The following is an 18,978-nucleotide window of genomic DNA, read 5'->3' on the forward strand; positions in this document are numbered from 1 at the left end:
AGATAAGCCCATGGCCAAACTAACAAAAGAAAAAGAGAGAAGATCCAAATTAATAAAATAAGAGATTTTTTAAAAAGGAGAAATCACCACAGACATCACAAAAATCCAATAGACCATTAGGAAGTATTCTGGAAACTTATACTCTGATAAACTGGAAAACCTGGAAGAAATGGATACATTTCTAGTCAAATATGATCTGCCAAAACTGAATCAAAGAAGATAAAAACAAGCAGACCAATAACTAGCAATGAGATGGAAACAGTAATAAAAAATCAATAAAGAAAAGCCGAGGACCAGAGGACCAGATGATTCTCAGCTGATTTCTACCAAACTTTTAAAGTAGAATTAATGCCAATACTTCTCAAATTATTCTATGAAATAGGAAAGGGTGGAATATTTCCAAATTCATTCTATGAAGCCAGTATCACACTTATACCAAAACTAGATAAGGACATTGGTCAAGGAAAGAAGATTACAGACTAATATCCCTGATAAACTTAGATGCAAAAATCCTGAATAAAGTACAAGAAAATTGTGTTCAACAATATATTAAGAAGATTGTACACTAAACCAGAGATGCAAGGATAGTTTAATACATGCAAATCAATAAATGTAATTCATCACATAAACAGAAATAAGGATAAAAATCACTTAGTCATCTCAATAGATGCAGAGAAGGCCTTCAGCAAAATTCAGCACCCACTCATGATTAAAAACACTGAAGAAACTGGGAATAGAAAGAACCAACCTCAACATCAAAAAGGATACACATGAAAAACCCAAAGCTAACTTCATCGTAAATAGGGAAAAACTGAAAGCATTTTCTTTAAAATCTGAGATAAGACAAGGATGTCCACTCTCACCACTCCTATTTAATATTGTGCCAGAAATTCTAACCAGAGCAATTAGGCAAGGGAAGGAAATAAAAGGAATAAAAATAGAAAAAGAAGAAGTTAAATTATCACTGTTTGCAAATGATATGATCCTTTACCTAGAAGATCTAAAAAACTCCACCAAAAGACTGCTAGGATTAATTAACAAATCTGGCCAAATAGCAGGTTACAAAATTAACATACAAAAAAAAATAGCTTTCCTATATACCAGTTCTGAGAGAGAAATCAAGTACAATTCTATTCACAATAGCCTAAAAACAAATAACTAACCAACCAACAAAAACAACAACAACCACAACAACAAAAACCCTGTGAATACATCTAACAAAGAAGGTGAAAGGCCTCTACAATGAAAACTATATTGATACTGAAAAAAGAAATGAAGAAGATCTCAGAAGATGCAAAGACCTTCCATGTTCATGGATAGGCAAAATTAATATTGTTAAAATGTTAAAATGGTCATACTACCAAAAGTAATATATAGATTCAATGCAATCCCCATCAAAATACCAGTGATATTCTTTACAAAACTAGAAAAAAGCGTCCTAAAATTCATTTGGAAGAATGTAAGATCCAGGAACTGGGACTGTGGCTCAGCAGTAGAGCACTCATCTCACATTGTGAGGCCCTGGGTTTGATCCTCAGCGCCACATAAATAAAAAGGTATTGTGTCCACTTACAACTAAGGAAAAAAAAAAAAAAGAATATAAGACCCAGAACAGCCAAAGCAATTCTAAGCCAAAAAAACAATGTTGGAGGCATCACAATATCTGACTTCAAATTATATTACAGAGCTCTAATAACAAAAACTGGCCTAAAACAAACACACAGATCAATGGAACAGAATAAAAGAGACAGAGACAATCCCACATATCTACTATAGTCATGTGATCCTTGACAAAGGTGCCAAAACATACACCGGAGAAAAGACAGCCTTTTTAATAGATGGTGTTGGGAAAACTGGTTATCCACATGTAGACAAATGGGACTAGACACTTATCTCTCAGCCTACATAAAAATCTACTCAAAGTTAGACCAGAAACTGCAACTCCTAGAAGAAAATGTAGGGTCGATACTCCAGTACAGGCAAAAACTTTCAACAGGACCACTAAAGCTCAGGAAATAATACCAAGAGTCAATAAACAGGATGGCACCAAATTAAAAGTTTCTGTACAGCAAAGGAAATGATCAAAAATGTGAAGAGAGAGCCTAAAGAATGGGAGAAAATCTTTGCTAGCTACTATTTTGACAGAGGATTAATATCTAGAATATATGAAGAACTCAAAAATCTTTACACCAAAAAAAAGCAAATAACCCAATTAATAAATGAGCAAATAAATAAATAAGACACTTCTCAAAGAAATACAAATGGCCAAAAAATATATGAAAAAAATGTTTAACATCATTAGCAATTAGGGAAATGAAAATCAAAACTACACAGATTTCATCTTACACCAGTCAAAATGGCAGTCATCAAGAATACAAATGAATATTGGAGAGGATGTGAAGAAAAAGAAACACTTTTACACTCCTGAGGGGATTGTAAATTAGTATAACCACTATGGAAATCAGTATGGATTAAAAGACAAGGCATGGAAGCACCATATGACCCAGCTATGCAACTGCTCAGCATTTATCCTCAAGAATTAAAAGTCATATAATATAGCCATACATGCATACATGTTTATAAAAGCACAATTCACAATAGCCAAACTACAGAACCAGCCTAGGTGTCCATCAATGGAAGAATAAAGAAAGAAAATATGGCATATGTACAAAATGGAGTTTTTGCTAAGCTTTACCTTAATACACATTTTAATATTAATACTACCCCATTCATCAAACCATCAACCCAAAAGTATTTTATGATCTTTCTTTTCCTCACTTCCCTGACCTCATTTACCAACAAGCCCTGTATCACTAAGATATATTCACATATAATGCTGCAAACTGTCCCCATGCTACCACCCAACAGCGAGGCATTGTCATCTGTTGCCTGGCTGACTCCAAGAGTCTCCTGAGATGTCTCATCTCCCCTACTCTACCTTCCAGTATCCATACATCAGCCAAAATAATATTTTCAAAATGCTTTAAACGTTTAAAAGTAAATAAAAATGCCAGTCCTCTCACTAAACCTGTTAAGTCTTCAATGACTCATCCTTGCACTTAAAATCCAATTGTCTTAAAGTATGTAACATTCAAAACAAACTATACTCGTAGCAGATGCATGGAAAATACAATTTAAAAAGAAAAAAATCACTCTGAGAACAGCATCAAGAAACGATCCAATATCTGAGAATAAGCCTATCAAAAGATGTGTAAAGCCATAAAATTATAATATATTACTGTAAGAAACTAAGGAAGGGAGAGCTATACCACATTCACAGACTAGAAAATTCATTATTAAGATGTTAAATTCTCCCAAAGTAAATCAATCAAAATCCTAAAAAGCTTTTTACTTTGAAAAATTGACAAGATGATTCTAAATCCACATGGAATTGAACAGAACTTAAAATTGTCTTGCTTAAAATAGCCAATGTACTACTATTTAAAAAAAGAACAAAATTGAAAGATTTATGGTAATAGATATCAAAGCTGTAGAGTGATTAAAGAATGTGGCACTGCTATAAAGGATAGAAAAATAAACCAATAAAATCAACATTTATAAAATAAATCCAATCACATGATCATGTTTTCACTGTAATTCAGAGGGAAAAGACAGTCTTTATGATGGTACTGAATCAAGTGTACTGTATATCCATGTTGAAAAAAATCTTCACTGCTACCTTACCTCATATTAAAAAATCAATCTGAGAAGGATCAAAGACCTAAATGTGGAAATACCTACTAAAACTCATGAAGCTCCTTGGAAGAAAACAGAGAAGAACATCCTCAATTCCCGGGTTTCTTAAACAGAACACAAAATGAATTAATTTCAAAAGATTAGTACACAGGAAAGGATTAAAATTAAGTGCTTCTATTCATCAAAATACACCATTAAGAGTGTGATAAAACAATTCAAAAACTGAAAATTATTACATAAGAGTAGGGGGAAAAAAAAGACAACCCAATGGAAAACTGGACAACAAACTTCAAAAGACTACATCTAGCAGCCAATAAACATGAAAACCTGTTCAACACCATTAGTCTTCAGAAAAATGCAAACTACACACGTGAAATACTGTCCCATATTTTCCACAGTGGCTAAAATTAAAAAGACCAACAACATCAAGGACTAGAGAGGATGTGGAGCAACTAACACTTTCACACATTCCTGGAAGAGTAATAGGAAAATATTTTCAGGAGAAATACCTACTAGAACTTATCAGTTCTATCACCCAGATATATTCCATATCTGGGGATACAAACAACAGAAATGAAAACTTATGCCCAGCAAAAGATGTACAGAAATATTCATAGCAGCTTTATTTACAATATCCAAGAACTAGAAATAACCCAAACACCCATCAACAATAGAATAGGCAAACAAACTGCACTGTATTTATATAATCTATCTATACAAAGGAACTTCACAATGATTAAAAAAGAACTACTAAACATGCAAATGGATCTTACAGACATAAGATTAAATAAACCGTAAGAGCCAAAAATGTATACACTGTATAAATTTATTTACATGAAGTTAAAAAGCAGGGAAAAGGGGGTAGAGAGAGTCAGATGGTAGTGCATGCTGGGGAAGGCACTGACTGGTCAGGGCAAGAGAAAGCCTTCTCAGGTGCTAGTTAGGTATAATATCTTGATAGAGATGATGGTTAAGGAGTACACACATATAAAGATTCAGTGTTGGGCTGGGGATGTGGCTCAATCGGTGGCGCGTTTGCCTGGCATGCGTGCGGCCTGGGTTCGATCCTCAGCACCACATGCAAACAAAGGATGTTGTGTCTGCCGAGAACTAAAAATAAATAAATAAATATTGAAAAAAATCTCTCTCTTTAAAAAAAAATAAATAAAAAGGAATGATTTGTTCCTCTACAAATAGTTCCTTTATTTAAAAAATAAAATAAAATAAAAAATAAAGATTCAGTGAAGTATACACTATGACTTCTGTATTGGACATTATATCTCCATGTAATATCAAAAATTAATAAACAAAGTGATCATTAATAATTCTTAATTAATGCCCAAGAGTTTTGTGAAACACACTCATAATTTTATGTACATTTTCCCTAATAATTAAGTTGAAATATAAAGAAAAAATTTCACATTTAAAAACAGTCTTCAGTCTACTGAAAACTTAATATTCAGTATATTACTTTCTTTGTATAGAGATATAACATGAAAACAGCTCTCATTCTTCTTGTGACTAGGCGCTTTTTATCCCTTTTAGAGTATAAGTGCTTTGACTTTCCTAGAGAAAAATGAAAAGTTTGCACCATATAAACTGCAAAAGCTCTTTCTAGATTTCATTTCTCTGCAACTTTATTTTATTCTTTCAAATATCTTCTATTTAAGATCTTCCAATTTTCTGTTATGTAATTTCAAAATCTTCTCAGGCATTTGCTTTAAAAAATGAAAACATATAAACCAAAAGACACCTTTATATTTCAAATTAATTTCCTTATTCTACATACAGACTGTTTTTGTTCATGATAAGTGACATTCATATTTGGGCAATAAGTAAAATTAAAGCTTTTTGAATACCTTTGTTTTACTTATTAATTTTTTTAATGTGGTGCGGAGGATCAAACTCAGTGCCTTACATGTGCAAGGCAAGCGCTCTACCACTGAGCCACAACCCCAGCCCACCAAAATTAAAATTTTTTGTTTGTTTTTGGTACTGGGGATTGAACCCAGAGTGTGCCACATCCCCAGCAATTTTTATTTTTTATTTTGAGAAAGGGTGTATGTTACTTAGGGCCTCGCTAAGTTGCTGAGGCTGGCTTTTAATTGCAATCCTCCTGCTTCAGCCTCTCAAGTTGCTGAGATCATAGGCATGTACCACCACACCCAGCTGGAATTAAAAAGTTTTTAAGTAAATAAAATTATCCAAGATAAAAAATACAAACAAATGTCTGTTTGAAATAATGTTAAAAGCATTTCAATTGAAAAATATCTTTTTTATTTATTTTTTTCTTGGCAGACCAATCTGTAAGGAACAATCTAAAACTATTCATTTAGACTGAGCACATGAATATACTGGAAATCTTGTTAAGATACATATTCGATTCACTAGGGTTGGAGTGGGGCCTGAGATATTTGCATGTACAATAAGTTCCCAGGTGATCCTTTGCTTTGAGTAGTAAAAAGGGACTCTAAATAACCACAGCCTGGAATTTAATCACAACTTATTTTAAAAAATCATGAAGGGCTGTTTTCAGAGGAATGGGCAAAAATCAGTTCTATTAATTTAGTATGGGTTTCATTTATAACAGACTATATCCTTTATAAATTAGAATTATATTATTATTACAGTAAGAAGAATTTCAGAAAATATCTGTATGGCTTGAATTGATACAGCACTATCTTTTGCTCTCCTAGACTTGTAGTCATGAAATGTTCCAGGAAAGCCTGGTAGTTCCCTATTCCCACATGAATGTTCAAGTGCTCCAAATGTTTTGTGAGGAAAAGAGGTACATGTTTTAATAAATGAAGTCCTTGAATTTTCTTTTTTTCATATAAAAAGTTTCTCTCTGCTTATACCTTTATTAATTTTTAATATATTCTTCCTAACAATTTTACTATCCACTTAAATTTCTATTAACCAAAATTTCCACGTGGGAGCTCTCCTAATGAAAAACATTCTGAATATGTGTTGTTCTCTTTATAAGGTTAGAATCATTAGAATCATTTTAGAGGAAGTGAAATGGTTGACAAGAAGCAGAATGAGAAAAGATATAATTAATATAAAGTATCAAATTCTTGAAAGAAATTTGAAACAGTTTTATGTGTGTCTGTGTGTGTATACCTATGGGCAACACAGATGTTGTAAAGAGTACCATAATCCAATCTAATTTAATGTGAAAATATCCTTTAATTCAGCCCAATTCATATCTGAGAAAAACGTTTCAGGCTACAATTATTAACAGCAATGACAACAAAAACAACAATAATCATTAGAACCCATTCATTGCTGTAAATTCACATTTGCTGCAATTGGTGACTGGTAATTAATAGATTCAAATTACAATTGCTTTCTTCACATTTTTACACTGTTCAAGGTTTACATTGCAAGAGGCCATCCTTAAAAATTGCCTTTTGTTATCCATTGTATCTTCCTATTTTCTTGCAACTTTCATTTTAACTTTTATGAGTAGTAAAATATAGAGAAATTTAACATTTGAAAGGGACATAAACAAACTGGCACCCACTTTGGAAAGGTAAACAAAATTCCTAGTATAGACAAAAGCAAACTTCAGGAACATCAAAAATATTGAGTGAAAACTTAGAACATACATCTAAACAAATTAGTTAAACAACCTATAATTTTCTCACCAATGAAAGCTAACTTCATCACATACTAAATTCTAAATGTATTTCCTGTGGAGAACTTTTCAAACATGGCATGTTTTCAAGGGAAAAACTATAAGGAGAAAAAAAAACTTAAAGATTTTGCAATGGAAAAATTAAAATCTGATCAGAAAAGACTACAGGCAAATTTAAAAGGAAAACGGTAATTTATAGAAAATGTTTATAACATAAATGTTAATATTCTTAAGGTATAAAGAATATCAGAAATTAAGAATAAGACATAATCCAGTAGGAAAATGGCAAAGGACTCAACAACTCACACACAGGCAAAAAAGATAAAATGTTTTTTCTTTATAGAATCACAGAAATTCAAGTGAGAAAAACTATGAGATGTCACTTTTTGCTCACCATATTGGCAAAGATCTTTTAAAATACCCACTGTCCAGTCTTGGCAAGGCTTCGTACACTTGACAGGAGGCTATATGTAGACTTGTCCAGATGGTCGAAAGTAAGGTAAAGAGGAGTGGCTGCCTACAATCACGCAGCATTTGCTGGACATCACTGAGGACTTTGCTCATCTTAGTGAATTTTCCAATCTTCAGTCTATATAATTTCATAATTTCTTAAAGCAATGCTTAGTGGTGACAATACATACAAAAATTAATCCATGATGGTTTTGCAAAGTGAACACGGTAAAGTGACAAAGGTAAAAGAGAAAGTAAGATAATGACGGAACATGGGCTACCAAAAAATGAAGGGAACCCAGTCATTCAGGTAAGTAGTACTGAGTTCCTTGTGAGCTAGGATTTAGGAAAATTTGTTTTCTGGGTCTATAGCTTTCCAGCTGATTCTCCTATGTTTTTACAGTAGACACTCATAACATTCATCAATAATCTAATGTCTCCTCATTTGAAATATTTAGATCTCTTTCCTCACCCCTGCCTTTCTGAAATACTGGGAATTGAACTCTGGGTCTGGCCCAGGCTAAGTGCTAGGTAAGCACTCTACCACTGAGCCACACCCCCAGCCCTTTATCTGGTCTGTCTACCTTGGCTGTTATCCAAAAGTATTGGCAAGCATTCTTGATCTTCATTTAGATAGGAATATGCCTCTAGAACTTCTATGTTAATTATGTAGGCTATTAGTTCTATTTATCTTCATATTATTAAAGAAGTATTCTTCCATTACTTATATACTAAGGTTTTTCTCCCCAATTTGATTAAACATCATGACAATATAAAATTTAACATATTTTACATATTTAATAAGTCTATTTTTAATCACCATATTTTAATGTGTAAACAACATATATGTATACATATATACACACACATAAACATGTATATAATAGTATCCTTGATCACCTAAAACATTTATTTTCTAACTCTGATATATTCTTATATTTGTAGAATAAATCACATCTGGTTTTATATATTTGTGGAATAAATCACACCTGGTCTTAATATGATGGGTCTGATCTAATGACACATTTTTTGGAAAGTGAAAAAGTGACTGACTTGTGATCCTCACTACTGCACTACTTTCAACAGGTTTTAATGTCAGTGTTATACTATCAAAGAACTGGGATGCTCCTCCTATTTCTCTGTGTTGTATAAAACTGTCCACTCCTCACAGATAGGAATGAAACATCTTGGCAATCTGAGATCAGCCACGCAGAATATTCTTTAGTTGCCTTTCCTCCCTCCCAAGGTGCATTTACATTTGCCATCCTTTTTTATTTCATTTTTTTTTTCTGATGGAGACAGAACTTTAATTCCTTTACGTGTGCAACAGCTCTCATATACCAAACAAGTAAGTAATACACTTTTAAAAACTACTTGGACACTGGACAGCAGGAATTGAAGGACAGTGATCCTGTGAGGAGGTAACAGTAAGGCAGGCTTACATCTACCCAGTTTATCATTTGGAGAAAGGCCCTGGCTGCAGCACAAGATGAGAAGCCAGTCTCCCTGTTTCCTCTTATCTTTAACTATTTTAAAATCAATTTATATCATCTTAAAATTTTTCTTCTTACTCAGTTTTCCAGATTATTTCAGCATAAAATTGCACATGATATTCTCTACAAAGTTTTAATCCACTTCTGAGAATTTTCTGATTTCTAAAGCTACAGTCTAAATTTTATTTGTTTTTCCTTAATGAGATTTGCTAGGTCATCAATTTTGTTGGTCTTTTAAATAGTTCTGCTTTTCTCTTTTCCAATTTGTCAGAGAAATTTAATTTCATCCTTCCTAATTATCACAGTGTTATTATTGTCTTTTGAATATCTAAATATGAAAGACAAATACATTTTTATTTTCATTGAGTCCCTCATGCAGCTTTGAGTAATATACTTATCCCTGTGCTTTTCCACTTACTGAAATTTGGCTGCTGTCCCTACCACAAGACTAATCTTGTTCAGCAAGGCCACTGGTCGTCTATACAGTGCCAGAGAGCAAGCCTGCTGCCTTGTCTTGACTAGAACGCCTCATGCAGCACCTGTCATCCACCAGCCTACCTCCTGGAAGCTCCACGATCTTAGCCTTCTGATAAGACGCTCTCATCCTCCTCCTTCCTCTGGTTATTCTCTCTCAGCATCATACTGGTAACTTTTTTCCTCTCTTAAATGTCAGTGTTCCCCCAAATGTGATTCCTGGTAGCTTTATTCTTACAAAAAATTATCCCTAGTAACTTCATTTAAACCTAAGGTTTCAAATACATCTTTCATGCAAAACTCTAAATCCAAATGCAGAGTTCCAGTTCCAGAGAGATATTCCACAGGTAGGTCCCTCAAATTCAACTTTTCTACTAAGACAACATCAGCATCTTTATCTCCCAAATTTTACCCCTTTTCTGTATTCCAAAGATTTACAATCAACAGAGAAATTATTCCAGACCCATTCCTCTCTCTTGTCCATATTCAATCAGTCATCAAGTTTTGAAGATTTTACCTTCACCCCTCAAGTATCTGTCCATCATGGGTATTTCCAAATCCCTCTTAGGTCATGTATTTCCACAAATGGCTTCAGTACTCCCTTCAATGCCTGTCTCCCATCTGGCCTCCCTCCTACTCACACAACACACCAATTTCCAAGTGATTTTCTTAACAAATTAAAAAAAATGTGTTTATTGGTGACTTGTAGCTTGTGTTCTGGCATATTCTATTTATTTCTTCTACTTAGAAGACCCTCTATTTACCTCCTTCTTTAACATCAAAATCCTATATGTCCTTCAAAGTTCCCTTTAGCACCTCTCTCCCGGAAAAGAAGCATGCATGGATTGCCACACACTCCTTCTTTTGTGCTAACACAGCACCCTAAGCACAGGAGTTTCATAAAATGTGATGAGTACAGCAATCACTGATTCCACTGACCATTCTCCCATAAAGGAAACACGACCTAAGGCCAACAGAGGCCACTGCACTCTTATTAGCTAGTGTTTATCTCTTCATGTTCAATGTTTGTATCATGTATGAATTATTTCAGAAAAATTTATTTACATAAGAACTCATATAAACAAACATAACCAGAATTGACTGTTAATATATTTCTGGTGCAAACACATTCACAAAGCAAAAAAATATAAGATAGATACTTCAGTTCCATATATTATTGCTGCTTTCCAAAAGAACTTGTGTCATGCACAGTTACCATGAAATAGACTCCTATTAAGGCTTCTCTGAGCTTTAAAAAAACAAAGATGGACCACGTTCTCTGCTACTAACTATTTGACACTATATAATACTATTCTTCAGGATAAAACTTATGCCTAATACGAACCAGACCATTGGATGAAGTTGTACAATCAAAAATAATATGATCAGACTATTGGATAGAGTTATACAATCAAAAAGTCAGCATTGGGCTTGGGTTGTGGCTCTGTGGCAGAGTGCTTGCCTAGCATGTGTGAGGTACTGGGTTTGATTATCAGCACCAAATATAAATAAATAAAAATAAAGGTCCTCAACAAATTAAAAAAAAAACCAGCATGGTGATTGGGACACATCTCTGAAAAAAACTAATAATAAAACAAAAAAATTTAACTATTATGAACCCATTCCACAGGCCCTGCCACAATACCCTGCTCAAATTAAAATATTACATCTTATAGGACTCTTCCAGGTTTTTGTCATTGATTTATCCTTTGTGGGGTATTTTTTCTAAATATTTGTTTTTATAAATAATTATAATATAAAAACCAAAGGAGCACAAAGTTCATAAGAACAATGTTATAACATCAGAGGATAAAAATGTAAGCTGTTTGAAAAAAAGTTTTTTAAGAGTTCCAGTTTTCTAATCTGTGTGGCGTGTTGGCTCCTACCTAAATATAGTAAGTTTGCTTTAGTTACACATTTTTGGTTATGGAAAAAATGGTAGTGAAACTAGGGCTTGACATTCTATCTCCACTTATGACTCAATGTTATACTATTCCAGGAAGACAGATTATAAACTTGGATCCAGTAAGCCACTCAACATGAATTTTGCTCTCAAAGTAAGAACTCAAAAGAATATTGAATAAGATGGGATGGGGGGGGGAATCATTAACCAATGTAAAGACATTAAAACATCTCTAAATGCGAAAAATTCACAGTCACATAGTTTAAGAACTGCATTTTTCAAACATACCTTGTCCATTAATTTACTTGCATGAAGACTCAAACTATTGAAGAATATTTTTTTGCTTAGCAAATGCATTTCTTCAATGGTAGTCAATAAAGTAGTTGCACTATTTCCAACAATGCCACTAAAAGCAAACAATATTTCAGATTGCAAAACAGAAGCTAAAACAATTCAGGTTTTTTTAGTATAATGCTTTAAAAAGACCTATATTAAAATGAAAGTTTTTATTTAGAATACAATTTATGAATCAAAAAAATTATTCCAGCTTCATATAAAATTATGGGTTTTTTTAGTTAATGATGAAAAAGGAAAACTGAAAACAAACTATATGTTCAGCATATTTATTTTGAAAATCCAAAATGCTCCAAAATCTATAACTTTTGAGTGTCATGTTATATTCAAAAGTTGATTCAGAGCACTCTGGATTTAGGATATTCAGATTAGGGATGCTGAACTGATAAAGTCTATGTAAATATTTCAAAATCTGAAAACTTTTTAAGTTTAAAATTCTTCTGGCCTTAAACATTCTGGATAAGGGATCCTCAACCTATGCTATTTTTAGTATTTCACAATCTCTTTTAGCACAACTGTAGGTTAGAACCTATCTCTGCAATGTGTAAACTGTACCTCTATTTTTCCTCTATTAGAGTAAATGAGTCTTGATTATCCAAGACCTATTTTTAATTCTAAAAAAGCCATTCCATCAACAGCTCTACTAATAAAATAATTAAATTGTATAAATACTGAGTTCTTTTGATTACAACTGCTATATCAATAACTAAAATTATAGCTTCTCAATTTTAATATGGCTGCTTAAAAAGTAGGACTCTTAGACTAATTATGAAAAATCTGATATTTTGGAATATTCAATTACATTAGTACATTCCATAATTCTTAATTTACTAATATAAAATATTTCTTACATCAATCCAAATGGTTTTCCATTTTTGCCAGAATCTAAGATAAATATCCATATAAAACAAATACCAATTTTATTTTCCTAATTTATATATTAAAAGCAATTTTAAATTGTTTTTAGGGAAATTTTTTGTTGATGTGAAAATATACTATAATTTGGTAGCAAGTTATAATTTGTAAAGGCACAATAAAATCATATAATGCCTAAACCAGATTGCTCAAGATAAATATTATGACATCTATAAATAATGATAAATAGTAAGTTAAAAATACAGCAAATGTATTGATAAATTATATATTATATGTGAGTTACTACAAAAGCAAATATTTATACTATATATCTCAATACATTCTACAACTGAAATAAATTAGATAAATTCTTACACAGTTCATACAAAGAAAGCAAATTAGCAGTTAAAAAATGTTTAAAGCAAACAGTAAAATACAATTCAATTACTAAAGAGGTATCTGTCACAATACCTGTATTTTTAAAAGAAATAAATATTTCAGTAAAAATATTATAAATGAAACACATATGCCTATGCAAACAATCAAAATGACTATTCCTCAAAATAAATGTATATATTAAGCAATAGTGGATGTAAATTAAATGATGGCAAAAAGAAACTGACACTTTGATGAAAAAAAATGAAGAAATACCAAGATATATTTACAGTATTTTTGAGTTACTGGTTGTAATTTACAGTTACTCAGGACTGGAATTTACCAGTCACTGAGTACTCACTAGTGTTCAGTAACTGGTCCAGATACTTACAGACATTTCTTCTGATATCTCACTTCATATTTCTACCCAACATGCTTATTTGCCTATTGTTGTTTTAGTTCTAGGTATTATATACTGATATAGAAGACAAGAGTTAAACTCTTTCACACAGTTCTTTCCTACCACATATCCAAACATGACCTTTCCCAGCTTTCCTAATACACTTATGATTATAGGGTTCTGATAAATATTTAATGCTTACACCTTTATAAGCACATTAATACTATTCAGAGCTGAACAAGGAATTGGGGCCAGCCAACATGGTAAAGAAGCAGACTGATGAAGAAGATGAACCTCACCTGACAGCCATACAGTAGGCCTGGAGAGTAACCACCTAGACTGGAAGAAAAGAGTGCTCCAAGAGGGAGGTCAGGAGGAACCAGGAGAAGGGGATTCCTTAATGTGTTAGGCTATATCTCTCAGAAGTGTACAGCCCATTTAATAGACTGGATCTAAAACAGTGATAAGGGCAAAGGAACGTAAACAAATACAAAAACAGAGCAATTACTGACTTAGGGCGAAATGTTCTAGGAAAGAGTGTGCTAGATTCCTTGTTTCCTGGATTCCACATCTAGGAAGTACACTGGTTAGACTGTGCATGTTTCCTGCTTTTTCCCCAAGTTCACTGGCAATTCCTCTACACTTTTCTTCATGAGTTTCTCCTCTTCCTGACATCTACACACTGGCATGCCTGATGCCTCAGTTCTAGGCCTTATTCCTCACTCTTTCACTCCTTAAGTAATCTTACCTAGTCCTATTGTTTCAGATATTACCTATATGCTGAAGACTACCAAATTTATAGTTTGGGCCCTCATTTCTGTTATGTCACTCATTCAAGATCTACTCTACGTTCACAGGTATATCGTATCTGACTTGGCCCAAACGGAACTAGACTCTTTACCACCACCACCCCATCAGCCTATTCCTCTCCAACAGTTCCCATCACAACAAGCAACAATATCATCCACCTTGTTATTCAAACCAAATGCCAAGAACTCATCCTTGACTACTCCCATCTCACATTACCTGGACAATTTATGTCCTACTGGCTATAACATAAAATGACTCCAGAATCACCACCTTGAAGACTATCACTCTTGCCTAACACATTGTCTATGCTTCCTAAATACCTGCCTTGCTTCCCCTTAATGCCACTACATTATATTATCCACACAGTTTCCAGAGTAACTCTACTCATTATTCAGCTCTGGTCACACAAAATCCTCTCAAATCTTTCTCAACGATTCAAAGTCAAATCTAGATCTTCAGCCTGGTCTACAAGTCCCATATGACCTGCCTCTCTCTACCTTTCTGACTCCCCTACTCCTTCCAATTCATTATAGAGTCCAATCACTGGTCTCCGTTCTGAGTCTCCATAGTGCAACCTTTTCCTAGCTTCAGATACAGTGTACTTCTGCCTAGGAGATCCCTCTCCAAGATCTTTCCATGCCCAACTTCTCCACATTATTCAGGACTATCAACTGTCACCTCCACTGAAAGAGCTTCAGAAATTGTCACAAACATGCACCTACCATACACGGTCACTTCCTATAATTTCTATTTCCTTTCTCCTGCTATATTTCTCTTCAGGGCTCTTATCACTATCTAAAATCATATGTTTCCCTTGTTAGAATGTAAGATTAGGAATTGTTTTGTTCATTGCTATTTCCTTACAATTAGAAAACCAACAAGTTTACAGTCAACTTTTTAACTGACTAAGTGAGGGAATGTGTCACCAAGTAGAAAAGGAACACGCAAAAACCCTATATCAAAAGATTTTGATTGTCATCCTCCATACTATGATCAAATATAGAACAATTATAATTCTCAGAGCCTAAAAAACCTATTATTATCTTTAAAATCCAACTGATTTTATTTATAGTGTTTTCTACATTAGAAGATAAGTTGTCATTACCTTCAAATAGGTTTTTATGTAGCACCATCATGGGTATTACCAAACAATTTTTTTAAAATTACTTTATAACTTTTTTATAACATACCACTTACTATGTCTATTTGTTTTTAGTTGCTCCTATGTTTTCTAAGTATTTATCATACTCATTTTAAGAAGTCTAACTCATTACAACTGAAGCTAATTTACTGTTACAAGTATGAGGAATATTAATATTAAGTTTGTATCTAAAATGTTATATTAACCCCAATCCTATCTCTGATCAGTGCTATAGCCTGTGGCTTAGTTTTATTTGAAAATCTACCAATGGGATGTGAAGCCCTTTTTTTAGATTGACATTTGAGTGGCTACTCTCAGTCTCTAAGAGGTAGATAGTCATCACTGTAGTTTTTGTGGTGTTCTGTGAATTAGTGATCCCTGAACCTCTCTGGATCAAACAGTTATAACCCTCTTGGATTTTAACAGTTGGAATTCTGATCCTGATACAGGCATACTGGATTTTAAATAATTTTTAATGGAAATATATGGAGATTATTAAAAATATAGCTTAGAAGGACACTGTTTTAACAATTCCACAAACATTGCAGATTTCCAGTGACATTTATAATACTGCTCAAGTGTGTACTACCAAAATACATCAAAGCAAAAATGAGTGCAAATTTTAGAATCAGACAAAGTTGCTCTTATGTAGAGAAGATAAAATTATCACTCTATTTTATCACTGATAGGAAACCAAATGCTAAAGAACAATTTAGGTTATTTACATCTAAAATAGGATATGTCACTCATTGTGTCCTATAAAGTTGCTTCAGTTGTCATGGACCTTATTTACTAATATAGGAAAACTCAATAAATACTTTGAAGATCTATATTGTCATACAAGTTGTGTGTGTTTGTGTATGTGTGGTTTGCTTAAAGAAGAAAGAAAAAAAGCGAAATGGCATGGAGATAAATATGCAGGTATAACAGGCACATAAGGAATTAGACCATGTGGAAGTTCTACCAGTACACTTAAGCACCCAATGAAAACAAAATATCTTATACTGCCCTCTAACTGATAAGAAATATCCCAAGGGATTTAACAAGCACATTTCATTATTCCACTTACCTGATTGTATGATGATAAAATTTGAGGAGATTAGAAATTTTATATAATAAAACTGCTCCAGGTTCAGCAAGTATCACTTGTTCAATTCGAACCTATTAAAATATGTAACAAAAATTAAACATTTCTTTAAAAATGTCTTTTCTTTATTAATGATGTGGTATGAATAGCATCAAAATTGAAAGAACAATTTCATTAATGCAGAGATCATAAAATACCTTCTTAATAGTAGTTTTCTTAGTAGTAAGTCATAAGAGATGATAAACATCTTAAACATAGGTATACTCTACAAAAATGATCTGTGATCTGCAGAATTTGGCTTAGGGAAATTATCATCAGAAATATCACATAAAATGGGGTCATTCTGAAGTTTAATACCAGTTTGAAAATAAATTTAGTTCAATAATAAATCACAAAAGCAGTTGCTATATTCTTAAAATACATATCATTGGTGAAAATAAATGCTCTGTCACAAAATATTCCTCCCAAAATTAAAGAATTTCTTAAGCTATTGTGCCAAGTTTGTTCCTATTAATCAGAATATAGGAAAGGAGATAAACTGTAAATTAGTATCAGCATATTTACCTAACTATAAAACTACTGGGGCAATAATTAGATCTGGCTCAACATTAGCTACGAGGACTCTCCTCTAATTAAAATTCCATCTCTCACTGATCTTTCTCTTCCCTTATATTTCATTGCTAATGAACACACTCTCAACCACACTGATATGTGTCTACTTATATGTTGCATCTGCCCTTAAGCTACTACTTATATTGTAGCTTCTTGCTTTCCTAATTCTACATATGAACACAGACACTGCACTGTGTTTTCTGCTTCCTTTACATCTTTGCAGCATCTGGTAGAACAGCACATACACAACAGATGTTTAATAAATCCTTTTGAAAGTTGAAGTTTCTCTGTAATTGGATTTCAGAATATGTCACAATGCCAACAAATGAAACCTGATAAAATGAGATTTATAAATGTATGCGTAACACCATACAAAACCTCTCGAATTACAGAAATTAATTTATCTTTATACTGATGTGTTTATAAAATTGATCCTTTGGAATAAAGCAACAGAAGAGCAAATTACACTATACTGCAAATCATGAATGGCATTTGAATTTAAAAATCGTAATTCCACTTGATGATTTCTTTTTAGATCCAGGCCTCATGGAAACTTAAATTATATCTTCCATCAATAAAATGATATTTTTTCTAAATATCAAATATAATTATTAGAACAAAATAGAAAGGTTGTTAACTATAGACAGAGTTTTTCCTTAGCAGATTTATAACACCATCTGAGATTATCTGGCAACCTGCCTTCTAGAATTTAGAGGCATCAGGAAAATATTCTTTATTCCAGTTCTCTTCAGACAGAGAGAAAGGAGTGATGGGTGGGAAAGGAGGAAAGAAAATGCAGAGGGAATAGAAGGAGAAAGGAAGAAAGAGGAAAGAAAAGCAATGCCCACCTGAAGGGTCATGCCACAAAGGCTTTGAGGGAAAGCGGCCTCTGTCAGTGAAGGCAGACACTACGACAGAGGCGGGCGGCAGCATCAGGAGATTCACAAATGACACACCAAGACTGATTTGTCTGCCACATAGAAAGGAGCAACATGTCTTATGAGAGCTAGTAAGAGACCAACCATTAAGCAAAAGCCAGAAGTATCAGGAAAAACAACCAGAGACCAGAGAAACAAAAATAAAAAAACATAAAAAGAGACTCAAGAAGTGGTAGCAGCAAGGACTGATTGGAAATTAAAATGGCAATGACTGTGAAGGACAAACATTATTATCAGAACTTTAAAGTAGATCTAAAGTTTGTGTAACAGTTCTAGCACATAATAACCACTCAGTAAATCATAACTGTACCATGAGAAGGGCAAGGACGGGACAGGCAGACATTTAAAGTAGCAAAACAGGTAGTCCAACAGCAGGAAAGCTGGCAAGACATAGGAACAGTGGCTCTCTTCTCCAGGGCCAGCAGGAGTGAGGAGGCATGAGAAGTGGTGCTCCTGGGGACCCGGGGAGAAGGGAGCCAGGAAGGGGTACTGACAAGCCTCCCTTGCCTCAGTCTCACAGGTAAGGCACAGAGTAGGAAAACATCCCCAGGTCTCCAGCAGTCCCTGGGGACACCATGAGTGTGTCCTGCAGTACAGTATTCAGCTCATAAACACCCATTTTCATAGAACCCACTGTAATTTACATACACTAAATTTTTATTAAAAGAAACAGAATCCAAATGATGGCTGCATCTTTCAGTAATCTAGAACATTTACATTAAAAGACCATCTTACCCATGGTCTTAAAGA

The 18,978-nt window shown here is 33.5% G+C and overlaps 1 protein-coding gene across 10 annotated transcripts in view; it reads right to left on the reverse strand.

The window, feature by feature from the left end:
* The window catches only part of Cog6 (component of oligomeric golgi complex 6), a 145,410-nt gene that overhangs the window by 95,406 nt on the left and 31,026 nt on the right, over nt 1-18,978 (reverse strand). For all 10 annotated transcript variants that reach the window (XR_013423421.1, XR_013423422.1, XR_013423426.1 and 7 more), the window contains exons 12-13: nt 16,661-16,752; nt 11,945-12,062 (exon numbers count right to left, since the gene is read on the reverse strand). Coding sequence is in view for 2 of the 10 variants with exons in the window: in XM_078016086.1 (XP_077872212.1) it covers nt 11,945-12,062; nt 16,661-16,752 (210 nt within the window). In the remaining 8 variants the exon portion in view is untranslated. The remainder of the gene's footprint in view (nt 1-11,944; nt 12,063-16,660; nt 16,753-18,978) is intronic.

The sequence above is a fragment of the Ictidomys tridecemlineatus genome, chromosome 6 (genome assembly GCF_052094955.1).
Source record: "Ictidomys tridecemlineatus isolate mIctTri1 chromosome 6, mIctTri1.hap1, whole genome shotgun sequence".
In the NCBI taxonomy this organism is placed as follows: Eukaryota; Metazoa; Chordata; class Mammalia; order Rodentia; family Sciuridae; genus Ictidomys; species Ictidomys tridecemlineatus.